The sequence below is a fragment of the Botryllus schlosseri genome, chromosome 15, assembly GCF_051294905.1.
Source record: "Botryllus schlosseri isolate E-star chromosome 15, Bs_hap1, whole genome shotgun sequence".
NCBI classification, from domain to species: Eukaryota; Metazoa; Chordata; class Ascidiacea; order Stolidobranchia; family Styelidae; genus Botryllus; species Botryllus schlosseri.
This window is the reverse complement of record NC_137250.1, coordinates 9,764,061-9,784,568: the sequence shown is the minus strand read 5'-3', so window position 1 is coordinate 9,784,568 and position 20,508 is coordinate 9,764,061. Positions and strand designations below refer to the sequence as shown.

The 20,508-nt window shown below is 43.5% G+C and overlaps 5 protein-coding genes across 5 annotated transcripts in view; 2 read left to right on the top strand and 3 right to left on the bottom strand.

Moving 5' to 3' along the window:
* Positions 1–20,508, bottom strand: part of LOC145457678 (ATP-dependent DNA helicase Q4-like) — a 195,643-nt gene that overhangs the window by 105,713 nt on the left and 69,422 nt on the right. The gene's annotated exons all lie outside the window — the stretch shown is intronic.
* Positions 4,039–6,077, top strand: LOC145457736 (PAT complex subunit Asterix-like). The gene is made up of 4 exons (XM_080336014.1): positions 4,039–4,197; positions 4,942–5,038; positions 5,179–5,276; positions 5,785–6,077. The coding sequence occupies exons 1-4, from the start codon at positions 4,151–4,153 to the stop codon at positions 5,849–5,851; spliced, it is 309 nt and encodes a 102-aa protein (XP_080192140.1). The 5' UTR covers positions 4,039–4,150; the 3' UTR covers positions 5,852–6,077.
* Positions 5,669–15,297, bottom strand: LOC145457696 (protein FAM151A-like). The gene is made up of 11 exons (XM_080335966.1): positions 14,907–15,297; positions 12,189–12,389; positions 11,516–11,723; positions 10,708–10,869; positions 10,367–10,522; positions 9,235–9,377; positions 9,019–9,159; positions 8,152–8,273; positions 7,865–8,102; positions 7,638–7,800; positions 5,669–6,029 (listed from the first exon to the last, which is right to left on the bottom strand). Exons 1-11 carry the CDS (start codon positions 15,022–15,024, stop codon positions 5,879–5,881), a joined length of 1,803 nt encoding a protein of 600 aa, XP_080192092.1. The 5' UTR covers positions 15,025–15,297; the 3' UTR covers positions 5,669–5,878.
* On the bottom strand, positions 15,452–17,539 carry LOC145457707 (programmed cell death protein 4-like). The gene has a single exon (XM_080335981.1). The coding sequence runs from the start codon at positions 17,261–17,263 to the stop codon at positions 15,902–15,904; it is 1,362 nt and encodes a 453-aa protein (XP_080192107.1). The 5' UTR covers positions 17,264–17,539; the 3' UTR covers positions 15,452–15,901.
* On the top strand, positions 18,006–20,492 carry LOC145457703 (ribitol-5-phosphate transferase FKTN-like). The gene has a single exon (XM_080335975.1). It carries the CDS (start codon positions 18,494–18,496, stop codon positions 20,006–20,008), a length of 1,515 nt encoding a protein of 504 aa, XP_080192101.1. The 5' UTR covers positions 18,006–18,493; the 3' UTR covers positions 20,009–20,492.

The window sequence follows — 20,508 nt, the reverse complement described above, 5'->3', positions numbered from 1 at the left end:
GATACCTCTTCACCGCTACTTCTCAGCACAAATTGTTGGACTCATTAGTTAGTCGGCTTAATTCGTGCGAAGCGCGAAAAATTTCCATCGGTATGATTGAATCGGTCAATATGATCGGGAATTGCATATATATTTCTATCAATTTCTTATCCTCTCTCTGCTCATGTATTCAGATTTACCGGTAAAGCTGAGTTAGGTGTCTTGGAAAATGTAGGGCCCGTAAATAATAATTTAACATATTCGGGCGAACCCGTGGGTATAATGACTTCGTTACGTAATGACATTTTGTGGCCTGTCTGCTATGCCAAAAGATATTCAAATCGCCCATACGTACTAAACTAAAAGATTCACACGAGTTGAAATTGGTATGTCTGCACAGGCAATTAATTTTTCTCTGCGAGATGGCATAATTTTGTGGGGTTCTGATTGCCAGGACAGGAACATTTGGCGCCAGCCATTTAGGCGCATATATACAATTAAATATATATGTCTATCGTATATATATCGAAGTCGGTCAGCATAAAGGCAGGCCTTTTCCCTAAGGTTTTCGCGTTCTGGCCCACTTCTCGGAGTCGCATGTTACATGGCCTGAGACTATACATATCTCTTGGTGCGACATGGTGTGACTGATGCCGAGATGCCCATTTATATAACTCATGCATATTATTTCTTGGAGGAAGGGTATCCAATAAGTAAGAAATATGAGACCAAGAAAAGGCGCGCAGCGCGGAATTTTTTTGAAAAAGTTGCCTAAATTTCCACAATAATTATTGTTAATTCACGAAAGAATTGTGGGCCTCCTTCGATCTCGGGCCCCCATCCCAATTGGGGTTTGGGTGTGGCAGTTACGGTCATGGACGCCAATATAGCCATTTCAACGCGCCATCGCCCCCTATCGCCCCCTTCGTCCGTTTTCGCCCCCCTATCGCCCCCTTGGCTATTTTCGCCCCCCTGGACCGACAAATCGCCCCCCGGGGGGCGATATCGCCCACGTTGGGAACCACTGGACTACACAAATATTTGCATGACAACGCATGATCTTGAGATTTCTCCTAGCTAGCATTCATGAATATTCTTGTTTGCAATACATTTGATTACATTCCAAAACATACTTGTGCTTTATTGCTTGCGACACGTCAAAATGAGGTAAAATGTGCATTATGGCTGTATTAAGTAAGTTCAACCTTATAAATTTGCGACACGAGATAGCGAAGTTATTGGGGCGTGTTCGGCCTATGATGCCATTCAGACATTATATCTGGGGCGTGTCGGCCTGAGTTGACACTCAGACATCGTGTCTGCGGCGAGTTCGGACATCATGTCTGGGGTGTGTTCGGCCTGTGCTGCCAATCGGACATCGTGTCTGGGGCATGTTCGGCCATTCAAACATGGTGTCTCGGCTGTGTTCGGACATTGTGTCTGCGGCGACTTCGGACATCATGTCTGGGATGTGGTCGGCCTATGATGCCATTCACACATTATGTCTGGGGTGTGTTCGGCCTGTGATGCCATTCGGACATGATGTCTCGGGCGTGTTCGGCCTGTATTGATACCCGGACATCGTATCTGGGGCGTGTTCGGACATCATGTCTGGGATGTGGTCGGCCTATGATGCCATTCACACATTATGTCTGGGGTGTGTTCGGCCTGTGATGCCATTCGGACATGATGTCTCGGGCGTGTTCGGCCTGTATTGATACCCGGACATCGTATCTGGGGCGTGTTCGGACATCATGTCTGGGATGTGTTCGGACTGGGTTAGCAGCACTAGAAAGTCGTGCCTGGTACTGTAACTGACTTTATAGTGAATATAGCGACTATCCTTATTTCTGACATGACTATCCTCATTTCTGACATGACTATCCTCATTCCAAACATGAGACTATCCTTATTTCAAACATGACTATCCCTATATCAAACATGGCTATCCTTATTTCTAACATGACTATCCTTATTTCAAACACTAGACTGACCTTATTTCAAACACGACCAACCTTATTAACATCGTGTCTGGGGGGTGTTGGGACTGTGTTGCCAATAGCACATCGTGTCTGGGGCGTTCCGACACCATGTATGGGTTGTGTTCGGCCTGTGCTGCCAATCGGACATCGTGTCTGGGGCATGCTCGGCCATTCAAGCATGGTGTCTGGGTTGTTTTCGGATCTGAGTTGACGTTGACACTCGGACATCGTGTCTGGGGCGTGTTCGGTCCGTGTTGCCATTCGGACATGGTGTCTTGGGCGTGTTCGGCCTGTGTTGATACTTGGACATCGTGTCTGGGGTGTGTTCGGCCTGTGTTGCTATTCGGACATGGTGTCTTGGGCGTGTTCGGCCCGTGTTGATACCCGGACTTCGTATCTGGGGCGTATTTGGACATCATGTCTGGGGTGTTATCGGCCTGTGTTGCCATTCGGACATGGTGTCTTGGGCGTGTTCGGCCTGTGTTGATACCCGGGCATCGTATCTGGGGCGTGTTTGGACATCATGTCTGGGGGGGGGTGTTCGGCCTGTACTGCCATTCACACATGATGTCTAGGGCGTGTTCGGCCTGTGTTGATACCCGGACATCGTATCTGGGGCGTGTTTGGACATCATGTCTGTGGTGTGTTCGGCCTGTGCTGCCAATCGGACATCGTGTCTGGGGCATGTTCGGCCATTCAAGCATGGTGTCTGGGTTGTTTTCGGATCTGAGCTGCCATTCGGACATGGTGTCTTGGGTGTGTTCGGCCGTGTTGATACCCGGACAACGTATCTGGGGCGTGTTCGGACATCATGTCTGGGGGGGGGGGGTGTTCGGCCTGTACTGCTATTCACACATGATGTCTAGGGCGTGTTCGGCCTGTGTTGATACCCGGACATCGTATCTGGGGCGTGTTTGGACATCATGTCTGTGGTGTGTTCGGCCTGTGCTGCCAATCGGACATCGTGTCTGGGACATGTTCGGCCATTCAAGCATGGTGTCTGGGTTGTTTTCGGATCTGAGTTGACACTCGGACATCGTGTCTGGGGCGTGTTCGGTCCGTGTTGCCATTCGGACATGGTGTCTTTTGGGCGTGTTCGGCCCGTGTTGATACCCGGACATCGTATCTGGGGCGTGTTCAGACATCATGTCTTGGGTGTTTTCGGCCTGTGTTGCCATTCGGACATGGTGTCTTGGGCGTGTTCGGCCTGTGTTGATACCCGGACATCGTGTCTGGGGCGTGTTTGGACATCATGTCTGTGGTGTGTTCGGCCTGTGCTGCCAATCGGACATCGTGTCTGGGGCATGTTCGGCCATTCAAGCATGGTGTCTGGGTTGTTTTCGGATCTGAGCTGCCATTCGGACATGGTGTCTTGGGTGTGTTCGGCCGTGTTGATACCCGGACAACGTATCTGGGGCGTGTTCGGACATCGTGTCTGGGGGGGGGTGTTCGGCCTGTACTGCTATTCACACATGATGTCTAGGGCGTGTTCGGCCTGTGTTGATACCCGGACATCGTATCTGGGGCGTGTTTGGACATCATGTCTGTGGTGTGTTCGGCCTGTGCTGCCAATCGGACATCGTGTCTGGGACATGTTCGGCCATTCAAGCATGGTGTCTGGGTTGTTTTCGGATCTGAGTTGACACTCGGACATCGTGTCTGGGGCGTGTTCGGTCCGTGTTGCCATTCGGACATGGTGTCTTTTGGGCGTGTTCGGCCCGTGTTGATACCCGGACATCGTATCTGGGGCGTGTTCAGACATCATGTCTGGGGTGTTTTCGGCCTGTGTTGCCATTCGGACATGGTGTCTTGGGCGTGTTCGGCCTGTGTTGATACCCGGACATCGTGTCTGGGGCGTGTTTGGACATCATGTCTGGGATGTGTTCGGACTGGGTTAGCAGCACTAGAAAGTCGTGCCTGGTACTGTAACTGACTTTATAGTGAATATAGCGACTATCCTTATTTCTGACATGACTATCCTCATTTCTGACATGACTATCCTCATTTCTGACATGAGACTCACCTCATTTCTAACATATTTGTCCTTATTTCAAACCAATCGAACCAACCCTGTAGGCATTTTCGGCATATCGATCTAGTAGTCTAGTCTGCAACAGTAACCTAGTCGGATACGTTCTGTGCGAGTGCGACGGTGATATTTTTTGTGATCAAAGATAGTTTCGAACAGGATGGAGGGTGAAGTATCCAAAAAGAAGGGCGCTGGTACAATACATAGGTAAGTGCTTAGAATGTTGAATGTTGTCATCCTGCGACTGAGAGGGGATTCTGGTTTGATGCTCCTTGTGATTTTGTTTGTCACCACTTAGTGCGGTTATCGAGCATCAAAAGTTATTCCGAGGATTTCTGGTCCTCTGTGCTTGACTCTCACAAATAAACATGGTATGTTTCCAGTCTCTTTCTACAGGTATGTTTATAAAAATGGGACTGGCGATGACTCGCCCAATGAGATGATCAGTTCATGGTTCTTATTTGTGTCTTCAGTAGTATTTTTAAAATGTTTCAATGTAATATTGTGTGATTCTTTTCATTCACCAGAGTGAAGTTAGCCATAATTTTTCTAGCCCTAAAATATTGATAGTCTCGTGTTCGGCAAATGTATCATTATACCTAGAGTGGAATTGGTGGCTAGGCAATACGGTATCACTCGCAATTTCCCGTTCAAGTACATGAATATTCTATGCAACAAACGCTTCTGTCACATGCAATTTATTGCCGAAAACAACCATGTTTTCCAGTCTGGACTCTACAATTATGTGTGTGACAACTACAATTATGTGTGTGCATTGCAATACATGGTAAAAGGTCTGATATGTGAATTGTTACAGTGTGTGTATGCTCCCACCCTTTTTTCCTAAACTCGTCGAATGGTGTGCATCACAAAATCAAGTGCTTTAGTCGGTAAATTGTAATATAAGACGGGAAAATTCCCTGTAACCAATCATTTTCTTCATTATTGCAGATACAAGCCCACCCAAATATCACCATCAGATGATCCTACTCCCGAATACATCAACCTGGTGTCCATGATTTTCAGTATGTGTGGATTATTGTTGAAGGTAATCCCATCTGATTTTAACAATGTCGGGATGACTCGGGGTTGTGAATTCATTAGAAAATTTCTGAAACGACTTGATCCCAACACTGGATTTCTATGTGATATACTAGTTTAAAAATTATGGTGATACTTTTTTCACAGATCAAATGGTGTGCATGGGCATCCGTCTTCGGATCGCTTGTGGGTTTTGCCAATTCAAGGGTAACTGAAGATGGCAAACAGATTATGAGCAGCTTTATGTAAGTAGGCATGTAGGCCTGTCGTGTTTTACTTGGTTGATGAATCTGTTGGTCTGTTTGGAGCCATGCAGCCATCCTACTTTTTGTGGTCATTTTAGATGGCAAAGTGTAACAAATAGTAATGCTGGAAAATGTTATTGAAGTCTAGTGCCAAAACTATAACAACTAAGAGCAAAATGTAGCTTTGAAAGGTGATTACAAATGAGGCTCGAATATAAACTTCCGAAAAAGTCGGCAAATGTGGTTAAAATTGAAAGATATCTGAAAATTTGTACAAAATTTACAACTGATAGTTTCATGCATTGATGCTCAACTAGTTGTGAAAATTTCTATTTTGTAATCACAGCTTCTGTATTCAGCTAGATAGTCTATTCGTAGACTAAACTGCTGCATTTTGTGCCGTCCACTTTTAGTATATTGATGCGAGTCACAACATGAGAGTAGTTTACGCAATTATCTCGAAAATCAATATTGAAATATCATAAAAAAAATTGCACATTTATTACAGGTTATCAGTATCATCCGTGGTCATGACGTATCTCACAAATCCTGCACCGATGAATCCTCCTTGGTGACGAGCAATACGCCAAAATGTCATGATATCATTGGCTTTCCAATCTGGACAGAAATTCTTGCATCATTGCTTCTGGTAAATCATAAAAGACTTGATTTTTCTTGAACGTGTTTCTTATGTCCACCAGTTCGTCAATGATCACTTCCTCCTGGCCACTGTGCCACACTGTTATCGAATACCTGGAATTATATATAAAGGCATGATGAATACAATTTAACAAAACATTGTATGTGACTGCTGACTGGCTTAGGGGTAGCAATCTTGCTCGACAGAATCATGGAATGTTTCATTCCGGGTACACCTTTCATGATTATTTTTCAATAAATCGTCTGAAGTTTCTAGCATCACGATAGTTCAGCATTGATATACTAGTACTCAAGTAGATACAGGACCGTAACTGCCGCACCCCAAACCCCCCAATTGGGGGGGCCCGAGCTCGAAGGGGGCCCAAAATTATTTCGCGAATTAGCATAAATTATTGAGTATTTTTCAAAAATTTATGCAACTTTTTCAAAAATTTTTCGCGCAAGGCGCGCTTTCAAGTTGCCAACTTTCTTAGTTATTTGGTAGCCTACTCTTCCCAAAGACGAAATACGCAAGAGTTATTGAAATGGACATATCGGCGAGACATTTAAGGTTTTAGAACATGTAACATGCGACTCCAAGAAGTGTGCCAGAACGATCGGCAGCGAGAAAACCTGGGCCAAAAAGGACTGCCCGCTTACGCTGACCGAAAATTTCGTTATATATGCAAAATGCATATAGGTTCAATTGTCCATAGGCGCCTAAATGACTGGCGCCGAATGTTCCTGTCTTGGCAATCTGAACCTCAGAAGACAAATACCATTCCGCAGGGAAAAATTGTATGCCCGTGAAGAAATACCAATTTGAAATCGTGTGCGTCGTTAGTTTAGTACATTTGGGCGATTCTGTAGTTTAGTACATTTGGGCGATTCTGTATTTTTTGATATAACAGACAGGAGATCACGAAATGACATCATGAAACGAAGTCATACCAACGGGGCCGCCCGCCTGAATATGTTTAATTATTATTTACGGGCCCTACAGTTTCCAAGCCACCTCATTCAGCTCTACCGGTATATCTGATAACGTCAACAGAGAGAACAAATTAATAGCAATATATATGCAATTCCCAATATTATTGACCGATTTTATCATGAATTATCGCGCTGGCTCACTAAACTGTGGACCTTATTTCGTGACAACAGCGTGATGGGGGGTGGGGGCGGTTTATCACCCTATGGGAGCCCAAGACCCAAGTTTTATTGGGGGGCCTGGCCAAGTGCTGTTTCGTTCCTGCGAACGGGTATACGCCCGAATATGTTTAATTATTATTGAGGGGTCCTACCATTTCAGACACACCTCACTCAGGTCTACCGGTAAATCTGATTACGTGGGCAGAGAGAGGATAAAATTGATAATAATATATATTCAATTCCCGATCATATTGACCGATTCAATGATGAATTTTGAAATTTTTCGCACCTCGCGCGTCTAAAAAGCTGGCCCACTAAATGGACGCTCAACACACATGATTAGTTGCGGTAAACAGCGTATAGCCAAGAGGGGTCTGGGGGGCTTCGCCCCCCAGAGGTTCGGTTTATCACCCTATGCGGGGCCCATGACCAACGTTTTGGGGGGGGGGCTGACGAAGTGCTGTTACGGCCCTGAGTAGATATTGTCTACTCTGCGACTCCGACCAGTGACCACCTCTGCAGAATCAGACAGTCATGTACTGTACATTGTGCAAGCTACAAAGTACTTGCCTGTTTGATCGATCAAGCAACCATTTTAGTGGCACTATCGATTTCCCTGTCAGCGAGGCCCGCACTGGAAAGGTTATAGCTTGCCTTGAGTTTTTGCAAGATTCGTACATCTCTTCCACCATAGCCTGAGTATAGTATTCATTTTCTCCGATTGGATTGTACGCTGTCACGAAGGAAGATACCGATATCGATTATAATTTTTATGTTCGCAGTGTATAAATCTTCACCTGTAGTCCAGCCGGGTGAAAGTGTGCAATGTGGGAATATATTTTCCGCTTGCTCGAAAAAAGTCGTGACATCAACGGGAAATGACACGGAATTTGGCCCTCGCAATACGTCCGAATTGAGCCACACTGGAACCTTGATAAGATCACTCCTGTTGCGTAAGATCTCGAATGATGGGGCGAGTGCGTTTGTGGTCTTTACGTCCAACTTGAGTCCCTTTTCCGTTCCGCTGCTTATGACCTGTCAGAGAAGCATTTGCGTTTTGGACGGGCGATGTTTCATGCAGTACCTTGTCGATCCACTGTTGCAACGTCTGGTCGCTAAAAGGTATATCTGCCGATGTGTGAGCCATGACTGGTATCCCGTTTGTATTCAGTCGCACGTCTGCCTCCAGCATCATTATGTAATCGTCTGTGCAACGAAGAATGGATGATTCGTATGTGTAATGCAGCCGGCCAAGTCATTGATGATACTCAACTACAATTTATTACATTCAGTATTTTCAAGACATGACAAACTATAAAAGAAAGTACCACCAAATAACTCGAGTAGCTTCAAAATGTACGAGCAGTCAGTTGATAGTTGATGACAACCTGCAAAATTCTACGATAACTTACACGACCAACGCACAATAAGAGTAATTTTCGAATCTAATATGTTGCCATGATATATGGACTACATCATAGTCTCTATGTTGTGACGATTTCAGTCCTCATGCAAACCTATCCAAACATGACTTTCTAGTTGACAAACATGATATTCAAAATGTGACAGTATGGTTTGACCGGGGATATATAGAACTATAGTTCTATATATCCCTGAGTTTGACTTCAAAAGTGGAAGTGGTTTGAAATCACAAGTCTCAGACTAAATGTATTTGAGTATAGACTACCTCCGAAGAAGTGATAGCAGTAGACGTAGCCTGCGCGCCGATGCCGACGACTTTTAACCATGACTCTGCAACTAAATAAACTCAATTACATACCATAAACTTGATTTTCAACAATGAAGATACAATATAATTCATTGGATGACGGCATAATGCTCTAGTCAAAAAAATCTAGGTGCGGTGTAACAAGGACGCCATTTTTGTTCCACTCATAATTCTCTATGGTCGTGCGATATGTAATAATTGAAAGAAAATCGCTAATGCCACCTTCTAAAGCAGTCTGTAATTCGTTTTCCTTGTTTGCTTGATGCGCCCACGTTATATTCAGAGCGTCTCTTTCCGGCGTTCTGAAGAAATCCAGGACATTGCCTCCCGTATAGAACGACTTCGGTACAGAGCGTTCGCCCTCTACACCAAAGAATGCAATCGCGTAAACTATAGTTATCATTATCATATATAAAACGGCGGAGACTGGTGACTCACCTATTTCCATTTTTATGCTGTTAACGAACGCGGGTGATGCGGTATCATAAAATAGCCTGGCGGTGTCTAAGTTATCGCGCAGAAATATTCGGTCTTCTAAGGGTACTGGGTCAGTTGTTGGGCTCCACACGGTCAACGAAAACCTACACATTCAAGCACAATAATCATTCGAACGCCGACTGGGTGGATTTGGTTCGTGCTGTCGCGACGTCAAATACTTGAGTGGCTACGGTAAGGAAAGCGTCAAGTAAACTATAAAGAAAGACTGCTGAAAGATTATGGTCGAACACTGTTACACATCGGACAGATATGCCGAGGTGGATGCCGGATTGAGAGACCATTCTTGGTCGTTTCGGCATTCTCCTATGAGTCCTATCTGTTCATTATACATCGCATTGTGTATTGTAGGCCTGTATCGCACCGTACATTGTGTATCTAATTGAGCAGAGGATGCCTACAACTATTATAATTAATACCAGTCGTTCTTTAAGTGAGCCTACATCCTAGATCCCACTTTATCCTGTATTAAAATAAGCCGCACGAACGTAAGTACCAAGAGAATCTCCGTGTTTATTATATTGTGCGCGATCATTGTTAGCTCGGGTTACATTTACAATGACGCGATTTCATACCTATAGCCTGCCGATGCTCAATGTTTTGAACTCTTTAGTATATCTATATAGTGACAATGCGTGAGATAGAGGTTTGGTAGGTAGCCTCGTAACATCGCTCATTCGCCACTTAATTCTGAGACGGGAGTCGCCGTCCGCCATCAAAAATATATCCTAATACAGCCGTCCAAAGGTTTAGGTGATTAGGTCTACCACTTGCTGGCCGACTGACCACTGCGATCACTCCTAATTGAAATGAATGTATCTGAGGATTACGTTCGAAGTCAACTTCTAAAGGGGCTTAGTAATGTTACACCAGGAAATCGAATTTTCGGAAATTAGGAACGATAGAGTACTTTACCCAGCAGGGACGTGGTCCGCGTAGCCTACACCATTATGACCTCGAAAATAATTTATAACTGCAAGTCGTTTCGACACCGTCTTATCTTTTCATTCTGTCGCTATCTTGTGCTCGTATGAATCGATAGAAATTCTAAAACTACTTAAACGAACAATCTCACCTGTCCTCCTGCTCAACCAACCAAAGAAACTTGTGCCACGATTCGCGAGCGAGTGAGGCCCGTATTGGAAATGTTATTCTTTGCGGAGTAGAGGCCGCTAGCTCTAGCATGCCATCCATTGACTCCCACGAATACTGGTCGTTTTCCAACGCAATGCTATGAAAGGACACGGTCACTGCAGTGCTGGAAGGATATTCGAAAACAAAGGGGCGAGAAAGCTATAATGAGCAGTGCACTGCACATTGTGCACAATGCACATATAGTGAGTGTTCTAATTATAATAGCTAGACCGTAGTACCGTGACGTCTGAAAATGTGACTACTGATGATGGCAGTGCCTACCGGTAACCTGTCGTCCATCCAAGAGAGAGCGTAGAGTTGGGAAACTTTTCGTTTATCTCTTGTAAAAACAAGTCGCCGTCAATAGGCTCCGACTGTGTGTTCGGCCCCATCATTACGTCCGCGTTTATCCATACCGGTTGATTCAAAGTTTGACCGAATGATCTATAAATAAATCACATTCGTCCATAGAGGCTATCAAAGGTCAAAGCATATAATCATTGCTGCTATCCAAGAATAAGTATTAAGTATAGGTAGAAATAATGCCTTTCATTTCAACTCGGTAATAGCCACTTTTGATGATGTCAAAACTAATTGAAGTAGAAATATAAATAGCAGAGAAGTAAGCCTAGCCTACGAAAGTAAGTAGCCTAGCTTGCAAAAGTAGATTGGGACGAGCACACGTATATACTTGCGTTAGTCAATCACTCCTAACAATTCTCAAAATTGCAAGATGCATCTTAGCGACCAGCGCCGATTGCCTTTCATGCCGATTAATGCATTTAGTGCAATATACTGAACCTATCCGCAGATAGGATAATCCGCGATTTATCAACGAAAAACTCACATAACTCCGCTTCTAATGGTCGGAATTGACTCAAATTTGTTTTGTAACGTCTTTGAAGACAGCTCAACAATTTCATGGGGCTGGCAGAAAAATTTGAATTCTTTTTTCTTCTAATTTTCACCGTGATTCTATGAAGTACAGTACACGCTTACATCGCTATTATGCGTGCCGACGGACGTGTCGGGGAGTGCGTACTGAAATGAGATGTTCTATCGAGGATTTCCTCTCTTAATATCGCTGTACCTGAGCTCCAGTAATGCGAACGGAACGGCTTCCGCTACTTTCATATCCAACTTCATCGCCTTTTTAGACTCCATCACAGTTTCAATCCAATTTGCCAGTGTGTTGTCGCTGATTACCATTGGCGGATGCGCCATAATTGGTATTTCCGTTTGATTAGGTAATCCGTAAAATTGCAATGTGATATCGCCTTCTAAGATGTTGATGGTATCTGAGCGTAAAAATAGGGAAGTAAAATTCGCCATCATAGTCATATCACTTATTACTAAGAATTTATAGAAGAGCCAGAAGCTGGGAAGATGTTAAAATTCCAGGTGTTGTTCCGATCACGCGGGAATTTGGTCAAACAATGCTGGAAGAGTTGATATTTCATTATTCATAGTATTTAGTGACATGAAGCGATACCAGTTACCTTACAAGTTGTTATACTACGATCAACATAACACAACTATTCAGCGCTAATAGGCATTACCTACACCGCAGGTTCCGAAAAGCACGCGGGGTCACAGTTTGCAGGGCCAGTCTTTTATGTGCCGGTCCTTGTGATCGGCTGTGCACTTCGCAGCGTCGCATGTTGGCCTAAACTTGCCATGTTTTGGTACTATACCTGGCGGCGCGGAATAGTCCCGCACTCCTTATCTCATGATCTATGTATATTGTATATAGCCCTGCTTACCATCATGTAACGCCTCATTCATTTCAGCCAAAGAATTGGCGCCATGATAAAACGATAGGTAGAGTCCGTCATTATTGGTATGGGGAAAGTACTGTAGTATATCTCCTCCAGTTACGGATGGGTTGGCGATATCCTGGGGCATCTCTGTGGAAGTTGTTGTTACATCACTAATCGTAGTCGATGTCACAGAGGTAGAGTAGTCTGCAAGAGAGACTGATTTAGGATCAAAGAATGTATGACTTTATCATACGTTACGTCCATGAACCATGATAGAGTATAGGGTCACCATATTTTGGGAATCTGAAAAGAGGACACTTTTTCAAAATGATTAGATTTACAATACTGGAGTAAAATCCGGAAGAAATGATAAATATATTTTAGCGTACACTAGGAAAAGTAACATAATTCAAATGTCGAGCAGGAAAGAAGGCTAATTACACTGTTATGATTCGTCTACAATTTAAATGTGTTTGGAAATGGTTATATATGATGTGTTATGCAATGATCAGATGATAAATTAAAAAAACATGACTGTGGTAATATGATTTTAGTTACAGATAAGGTAATAGGCCGACATAGGCTCTTGAGTCGAGGACCGGGACCTGTACGTACAGTGTACACTCTGCGGGTTTATATGGCACTTATTTTGGCGTATTATTGTAGGCCATATGAAAGGGTTACCATACGTCGTCTGTTGAGGATATTTGTCCTATTTTTTGAATCTTTCTGAAATTGTCCTCGGAGGACGCCCAAATGTCCTCTTTTTTGAGAATTTTGGTTAAGGGCAAAATTCGACTGAGATACGGTAAATCAGCAAACGCTCCGGTGATATTTTCGGGAGCTGAGCCGGAAAGCTTACCTTTTTTTAGTCAACCAACGGATAATGTGAAAGAAAAACTGTATTTCGGGAGTTGAGCCGAAAAGTTGACCTTTTTTTCGAAGTGGGGAAAATTTACGATTTTTTCACGATTTGCCTCCGGTATTGCAAGTCTGAAAATTTGGTATATGGCAGTGTTTCTTAACCTTTTTTCCTCCAGCGCCCCCTTTCAAAAATTATCGTGCTCCAGCGCCCCCCAACTTCATAATGTAAGGAATATGTTAAAGACAATGAGTAAGAGGGAGGGCACTTTGTCAACCCCCTAAAAACGATTGCCTTGCGCACCCACAGCGTGATAAACCGAACTTCTGAGGGCTTCGCCCCCACGAACCCCATATCGTGATTTCGATGGTCAGCAAAGTTTGTGTGGCCTGGTCGCCCTAGGTACCAAAATTCTCTATAATGCATGAATGAATTGGTGGTAATTACATATATAAGTCGATATAAACTTTTTATCCTCTCAGCCCACGTTATCAGATTTACCAGTAGCACTGAGTGAGCTGTTGTATAGAAAAATAAAGGGCACGTAATTAATAATTAAACATATTCGGGCGTGCCCGCAGGTACAATTATTCGTTACCAGGGCCGTAACAGCACTTCGTCAGCCCTCCCCCAAACAAAAAACGTTGGTCCTGGGCCCACATCGGGTGATAAACCAAGCTTCCGGGGGACTTCACTCCCAGACCCCCATTAGGCTGTCCTCTATTTGCCTATAGCCTATTAGGTATCTACATTGGGTGTCCATTTGCTGAGGCACCTATTCTCGCCTAGTCGCGCGAAGCGCGAAAAATTTCACTAATTAATGATTGAATTGGTCAATATCATCGGGAATTGCATGTAAATTGAGATTAATTTTTATCCTCTCTCTGCTCACGTAAACACATTTACCAGTAGAGCTGAGTGGGGTGCAATGTTCCCTCTAAGCTGCGCACGTGCGCAGTGCTGACACGGTCTCTGCGCACAGAAAATCTACGTTGCGCACAACAAATCCGAAGTTAATACCTTTTTTTAGTCGTTACGCACTGTTGTCCAGGGGTCAGCGCAGTGAGTTGTTGAGTGTGCGCAGACTCATCAAAACTTAAAGCGAACATTGTGAGGTTTCTTGGAAACTTTAGGGCCCGTTACTAATAATTAAACATATTCGGGCGGGCGAACCCGTTGGTATGACTTCGTTGCATGATGTTATTTCGTGACCCTCTGTCTGCAATATCAAAAAATATAGAATCGCTCAACGGGGATATCGCCGAACAAGAATATCCCTGTCGCCCAATCGTACTAAACTAAAAGACGCACACGATTTCAGATTGGTATTTCTTCACTGACATAAAATTTTTCCCTGCCAGATGGAATTCTTCTTCTGGGGTTCACATTGCCAAGACAGGAACATTCGGTGTCAGTCATTTAGGAACCCATGGACAATTAAACCTATATGTCTTTTGAAGGCACTATGTAACGAAGTTTTCAGTGTTAATTTGCTCTGAATACTCATTAAGGATATGTCCTATCACCACATCATCTACTGTCAAGCCATTTTTCTCCAGCGCCCCCCATACCGCCCCCCTGAGCCCAGCGCCCCCTGAGCGTTTCCGCCCCCCTTCAAAATCGCCAGCGCCCCCTGGGGGGCGCTGGGGGCAAGGTTAAGAACCACTGGTATATGGTAACCCTACTATATGAACAATTGAACATACTGGTACCACACTTTGCTGGGGTAACGCTTATCGGCCTAAATATTCGCGAAAATGAGTGTAGCGCAAAGGTCCAGCCCGTACAAGACCTGACCGGTACTGATGACTGACTGCCTTGTAGTCTGCTGAACCGAAGAATACATAATATCAACTTACCGTTAGCGTAGTAGTCTGCCACAGCATATATAATTCCAACGCAAAACCCAAGGGCAACTAAAGCTGCGACGGAGCCCAGTGTCAATTTAACACACCTGTGTCTTATTTTCGAGTCCATCAAATCCTTTCGCCCGTGCAGCACACCGTAAAAATATGATATAATCTGTGCTACCAAGGAACGAACGGTCGTTACTCGCCACACAGTGAGCAACTTGAATAGGCATCGTTGATCGAGAAAACCAACATTTATGATTGCGTTTGTTTGCTTGTAACCGCGTAAGCTGGTGTTGCATCGTCATATCAAGCATTGCGCACCGGAATCGTCATTCGGTAAATGCAGCCACTTATTTCATGACCTGCTGATGTATTTGCGATTACTGCAGGCGCGGAATCAGTCTGTATGCATAGGATGTCTCTCATCAATGCAATTACCTTAATAGTATTTTCGACGACCAATTAGCAATCCTTAGCAGGCGACGCTCGTGATGCAATTTGTAGACCAATCTGTTGAACCCAACATCTTTCGACTGACTAATCAACTGCCATTTTTATAACGTGCTATTTTTTATTCAAAAATCACCCTAAATCCTTCCACAGCCCACAATCATTCAAACAGTATGCACAAAAAGATCCGGACGACACGATCAAATCATGTAGAAACGGAGGATGGAACAAAACACGGCATATTTCTGAAACTGATATTTTCCAACGTTACCAAATATCTACATCTTGAAACCATAATTTCGCAAAACCCAGAACTATAAACGAATTGACAATAAACAAAAGTACTGAAAATTTCTTCTGGCGGCTATAACACCCCATAGTTGGAACTACCCGCGAGAGAGAGAGAGTTCACGCGTGAACCAACGACTAACAGTGCAAAATTACAACTAAAGTCGTCACTCGTACAAAATAGACATCGTCGACCAAGCTACTTCATTGGAGCCTGTTTCATTTGTACATACTACCAGGCGGAGCGGTTTTAACCCCACAGACTATGCCAGGTCAAAGAATTTGTCGTTTACACCAAGTCGGAAGGGCTTTCGGTCGCCTTCGCTGACAAAGCGCTTACGACTTTTGTTAGGCATCGTCATAACAAGTCTCGAGTTGATAACTTTGAGATCGTAGCATTTCTGAACATAATTTCGCAGTTGCGTGTAAGCGTTAGGAACATCTATGCTCAGATCATCCATTTCTCCATACACTCTTTTAAAGCCGTGTGTCATCTGGTCCAAAGAGACGACTGCAGTATCTGCCAACCGCTTGAACAGATGGACCATCATATTCGAGGCTCTTTCATCACTCAATTCAATCACCATGACAACCGCTTCATAAACAACCTCGTGACTGAAGTGTGGAACATCCAAATCCGTGATGCAACGAATTGCTTCCTCGGAATCTCCAGAAGACAGATATTCTTTCAGCAATAGATTGATTCTCTTCTTCAATACAACGACTGGTTGATTGCCTCCACCGACACCCCAAATGTGGCCCAAATTGTAATGCGGGATGCTAAGGAGCAATCTTGCTTCTTTAGCAGATACGAGACCATAGTCCTCGTCATCATTACATGCAGCAGCTTCAAATATCATCTTTATCACACTTTTTTCAAGGACATTGTCTGATATTGCACGTGCCAAAAATTTGCCGAGTACTTTAGGTGCGTCCGGTGTGTCCAGAGTTAATTCAGGAAGATTATCGCAAAGGTCAAGAAAGGACTGAGACAAGTCATCAGTGTTTTGAAAATAACCGGCATCACTTTTTCCGGAAACTGCGTCACCAGCTTCTTTCGGAGGTAACGGCTGAACTAATTTTTTGATCAGGACCGAAGCCAACTCTCTAAATTCATTTTTCATTTCCATCGACAACGTTATCAAAACAACTGCAACCATATATTTGCGACCAGAAATATTGATAGCTTTTAAAGATTCAATCACCTCATCCTGCTGCCCGTGTTCAAAGTATTCGCGCAATATGGGTTGAAGCGTTTTCACAATTTCGTCTTCATTCCATTCAGGGACGACAGGCTTGTACATGATATCTTTATTAAGCTCTTCGGAATCATAATTCGGGTCCTTGGTGTCAATATCGTCGGGGTATAACTCCTCTCCCAATTTACCCCACGTTCCTTTGCCCCCACCACCTTGCTTTTTTGGCAGGCCACGACCATAAATCGACCGCGACTTACGGTCGCCAATTTTTCCTCCTTTCTTGGCTGCTCCGTTTGCAACACTCGAATTGCTTTGGTTTGAGTCTTTTGCCGAATCCCGCCGTATTCTTCTCTTCTCCTTAGAGCTGGAACGTTCAGGTCGATCCACCGCAGGAGGTGCTTTCTCATTCGCATCAGTGTCACCCATTTTCTTAAGCCTGTCTTTCACAAATATCAATGCCGATGATGATAACCCAATGTCCTTCGCGTTACGCCGGCAATCTCGTATGCTTGTAGCAAGTGAGCATCAAAACAACTCTGCAGACACGTGCGCAACGCACACCCCCTGCTAAACAATTGCTCAGATTGGCATGCGTTCTGCAAAATCCGATGATATCCGGAATCGGCAATATCAATCTACGAGCATGTTTGTTAATTACTCCTTTATTACTACAAATATGTACCTGTAAACGATATATAAGTTGTATTTTGGTACATAAATCACGATTCGAACAATTTAATGATATTCTTATATCAATACCTAATTTAAAGGAAATAATATGAAGCGTGCACGCGAGACGCACACACATTACGTGAGCAAAATGTTGAACCACGCGGTGCATGACGTCGATTAGGAGATTGTGCCCAACGTAAACAAGAGTTGGATTGGGATGGGGTTGCCAGGTTTGTCCTGCTCTGCTCGAGATTTATGGAAACTTACGCAGTCGAAAGCTTCATTAAAATTCATTAGCATTCGTGATGAGACTTATCTATCGTCAGTTTTAGATTATTTTTCATTTGTTGTCTGGACGTCCGTTTATAATATACCGTACGGCATGCTCATTGCTCATTTAGGAAATATTGATTGAAATTATGCTTGGTCCTTTATAGCAGTATAACTTTGAGTCTCCATAGCAATGCGAGCAAGTCTTCTCGGCGATGAAGAGATATCTTGAATCTTGATTCGCGATTTCATGACGTGATATGAGCACTGTGCGCCAGAAGATGAGAAACGGTACGTAAATCTGGATCGACTCAAATAAGGGATCCAGATTCGCGTTGACATGCATGATTTGGATAATATTTGGTTACTGGTCCGCTCAAGATCATATAAATGACGTATATAAATTCTAATGGTTTTCAAATGAAGTTGATGTGTATTAGGATAACGCGACATAAGAGTTGAGCAAGCCTTTCGTTAAATACACCATCCGGGTCTGTCATATCAATGTGCATATTGAACGCGTGTGTTTTCGCACCGTCGTCTGCGTGCGTTACGTATAGTTTGAGAATTTTGGCTTTAGGTTGCTGAGCGAATATTAGGCGTACAGTTTCTGTAATTACTATTCACATTCCTTTCCTTCTACAACAGAAGGCTGAATAAATTGTAGAATTTAAAACTCGTGATTTTGATTGGGAATACAGTGCACGGCGGGCGATGGAGTTTGTGAATCGGAAAGCGGCGTTATCTGCGGATTTGATGGATGATAGAACGGCTGACCGTGATTACGATTTTAAGAAGAATACAGCTACCATCAATTACAAGGTGATAGCTAGTATTCTCGCGCTGATATTTCTGTTTGTGATCGGAGGAGTATATTTCAAGTCCCCCAGCGAATCTGTTGCGCCCTATATTCAAAATCAGTGGCGCAACTTTTATTTGATGTCTGGAGTGTTTGACTCTTTCAATGTCCGCCTGATATTGTTCGACGTTGAAGTATTGCCTGAGGTTATAAAACCAAGACGAGAAATATGGCAAGACCCAGCATACACCTGCAGAGTGCTCTGCAAGCACCATCCCGATGGGAACAATCTCATCACCTTCGCGGTGTTGGCCCGTAACTTCATTCCCGAACAGAAGAATATCATCACCAGACTTGTGAAAGTCGGGTTTGTTGCGCATCTCTCTAAAATTTCTGACCCCGGACTGAATAAGGCGAAAAATACTAACGAGACCGAGACACCATCGTATCTGTGGATTGCTAGAAAGGATCATGTCATTCAAATCGTGATATTGCACGAGCGCCATGAGGACTATTATTGGGCTGGTGCTGTAACTGACAAAGACTGGGTCGCAACCGTTAATGCTCTGAAGCAAGAAATGACGATAGAATGGGAGACTCTTAATGGAGCGGTATTTCCCAGATACGCTCAAGCTTATGACAAGTCCTACCATCTTACTGGCGTTACCACAAAGATCGACTCGCATGTGTTCGTTGTGCCATACAGAATCAAAAAATTCCTTCAGGAACACGAAAAATCTTATTTCCTTGAATGCGACCGTAAAGCGGCAGCCTCGTTTCATAAAAGTTTTCCAGCTAAATTGGTCGATGATGAACTAATCTTTCGAAAGAGTGCTCGTGATCTGCTTTTCACCGCAAGGAAAGTTTTGAACAAATTGAATATCCCTTTTTGGATAAGCGGTGAAACTTTACTCGGCTGGTATCGTGAATGCGACGTCATACCTCATAGCGCGGATGTCAATATCGGAATGAGTATACGCGATTATCGTCATGAAATCATCGATAATATGGAAAAAAGCGGTTTATTGTTGAAAAGTATTTTTGGAAAAGTTGAAGACAGTTATGAAATCTCATTCGTGTATCCAAATAATGTTAAGCTAAATGTGATCTTTTTTTATGATGAAGATAATTATTCTTGGTACGGTCGTACCCGGGCCCACGACGGAGCCAAATTTCAGTTCATTTTCCCTAAATTCACTCACTGTTGGACTGAATTTCTGGAAATGAAAGTCAGGTCTCCCTGCGAAGCTAGATCATATGTCGAAGCGTACTATGGAAGTGACTGGAGGACCCCTGCAAAGAATTGGGTGTGGCATTCGTCACCCCCTAATGTTCTTCCGAATGGATTTTGGGCAAAAAGTCATTGGGATGAAGTGATTCAGGTGTTTGAGTTCGAGAAGGTTAAAACGTTGACGAAAAAAGAACTTTGAAATTTGTTCCGGTTTTTGACTCTTGAAGTACATTTTTATGTTGCAATTTCGTTGTGATTTGAATATTTGGAAATATGTCTGGTCTTCCAATGTTCAACACCGATTTTCTATCGATTTTTTGTAGTTTTTGACGCGTATCTTACCCTTGGAATGCAGTGTTACACTTTTACAACTCCTTGCGTTTTGTTGTTTCAGATTTTCGTTCGATTTTGTTGTTGATATTTTTGTTAATATATGTTTGTTGTGTTACTTTGTGATTCGGTCACTAGTTGAATGCAAACAGGATTTCCAAATTGAGCTGTCACTGTGTCAGAATTAATATCAGACCATGGTTTTTAATATGCCGTATAGTTACAATAGTACTGCCTGTGTTATAAACTGTTTCGTTTTCACTGTTATAGTTTTTTACTCCTAAAACTGCAGTCATCTACAACTCATGGCGTTATTTAAGTTAACATATTTCGTGTTTTGCATATTTTTTCAGGCACTATTTAGTACTG

Coding starts and splice junctions, on each gene's coding strand:
- LOC145457736 (XM_080336014.1), top strand. CDS start 4,151: ATGGAGGGTGAAGTATCCAAAAAGAAGGGCGCTGGTACAATACATAG. Junction 4,198..4,941: donor GGCGCTGGTACAATACATAG/GTAAGTGCTTAG, acceptor TCATTATTGCAG/ATACAAGCCCACCCAAATAT. Junction 5,277..5,784: donor CAGATTATGAGCAGCTTTAT/GTAAGTAGGCAT, acceptor CATTTATTACAG/GTTATCAGTATCATCCGTGG.
- LOC145457696 (XM_080335966.1), bottom strand. CDS start 15,024: ATGGACTCGAAAATAAGACACAGGTGTGTTAAATTGACACTGGGCTCC. Junction 10,523..10,707: donor GGATGGACGACAGGTTACCG/GTAGGCACTGCC, acceptor GTCCTTTCATAG/CATTGCGTTGGAAAACGACC. Junction 8,274..9,018: donor ATTACAGACTGCTTTAGAAG/GTGGCATTAGCG, acceptor TTCGTTGCACAG/ACGATTACATAATGATGCTG.
- LOC145457707 (XM_080335981.1), bottom strand. CDS start 17,263: ATGGGTGACACTGATGCGAATGAGAAAGCACCTCCTGCGGTGGATCGA.
- LOC145457703 (XM_080335975.1), top strand. CDS start 18,494: ATGGAGTTTGTGAATCGGAAAGCGGCGTTATCTGCGGATTTGATGGAT.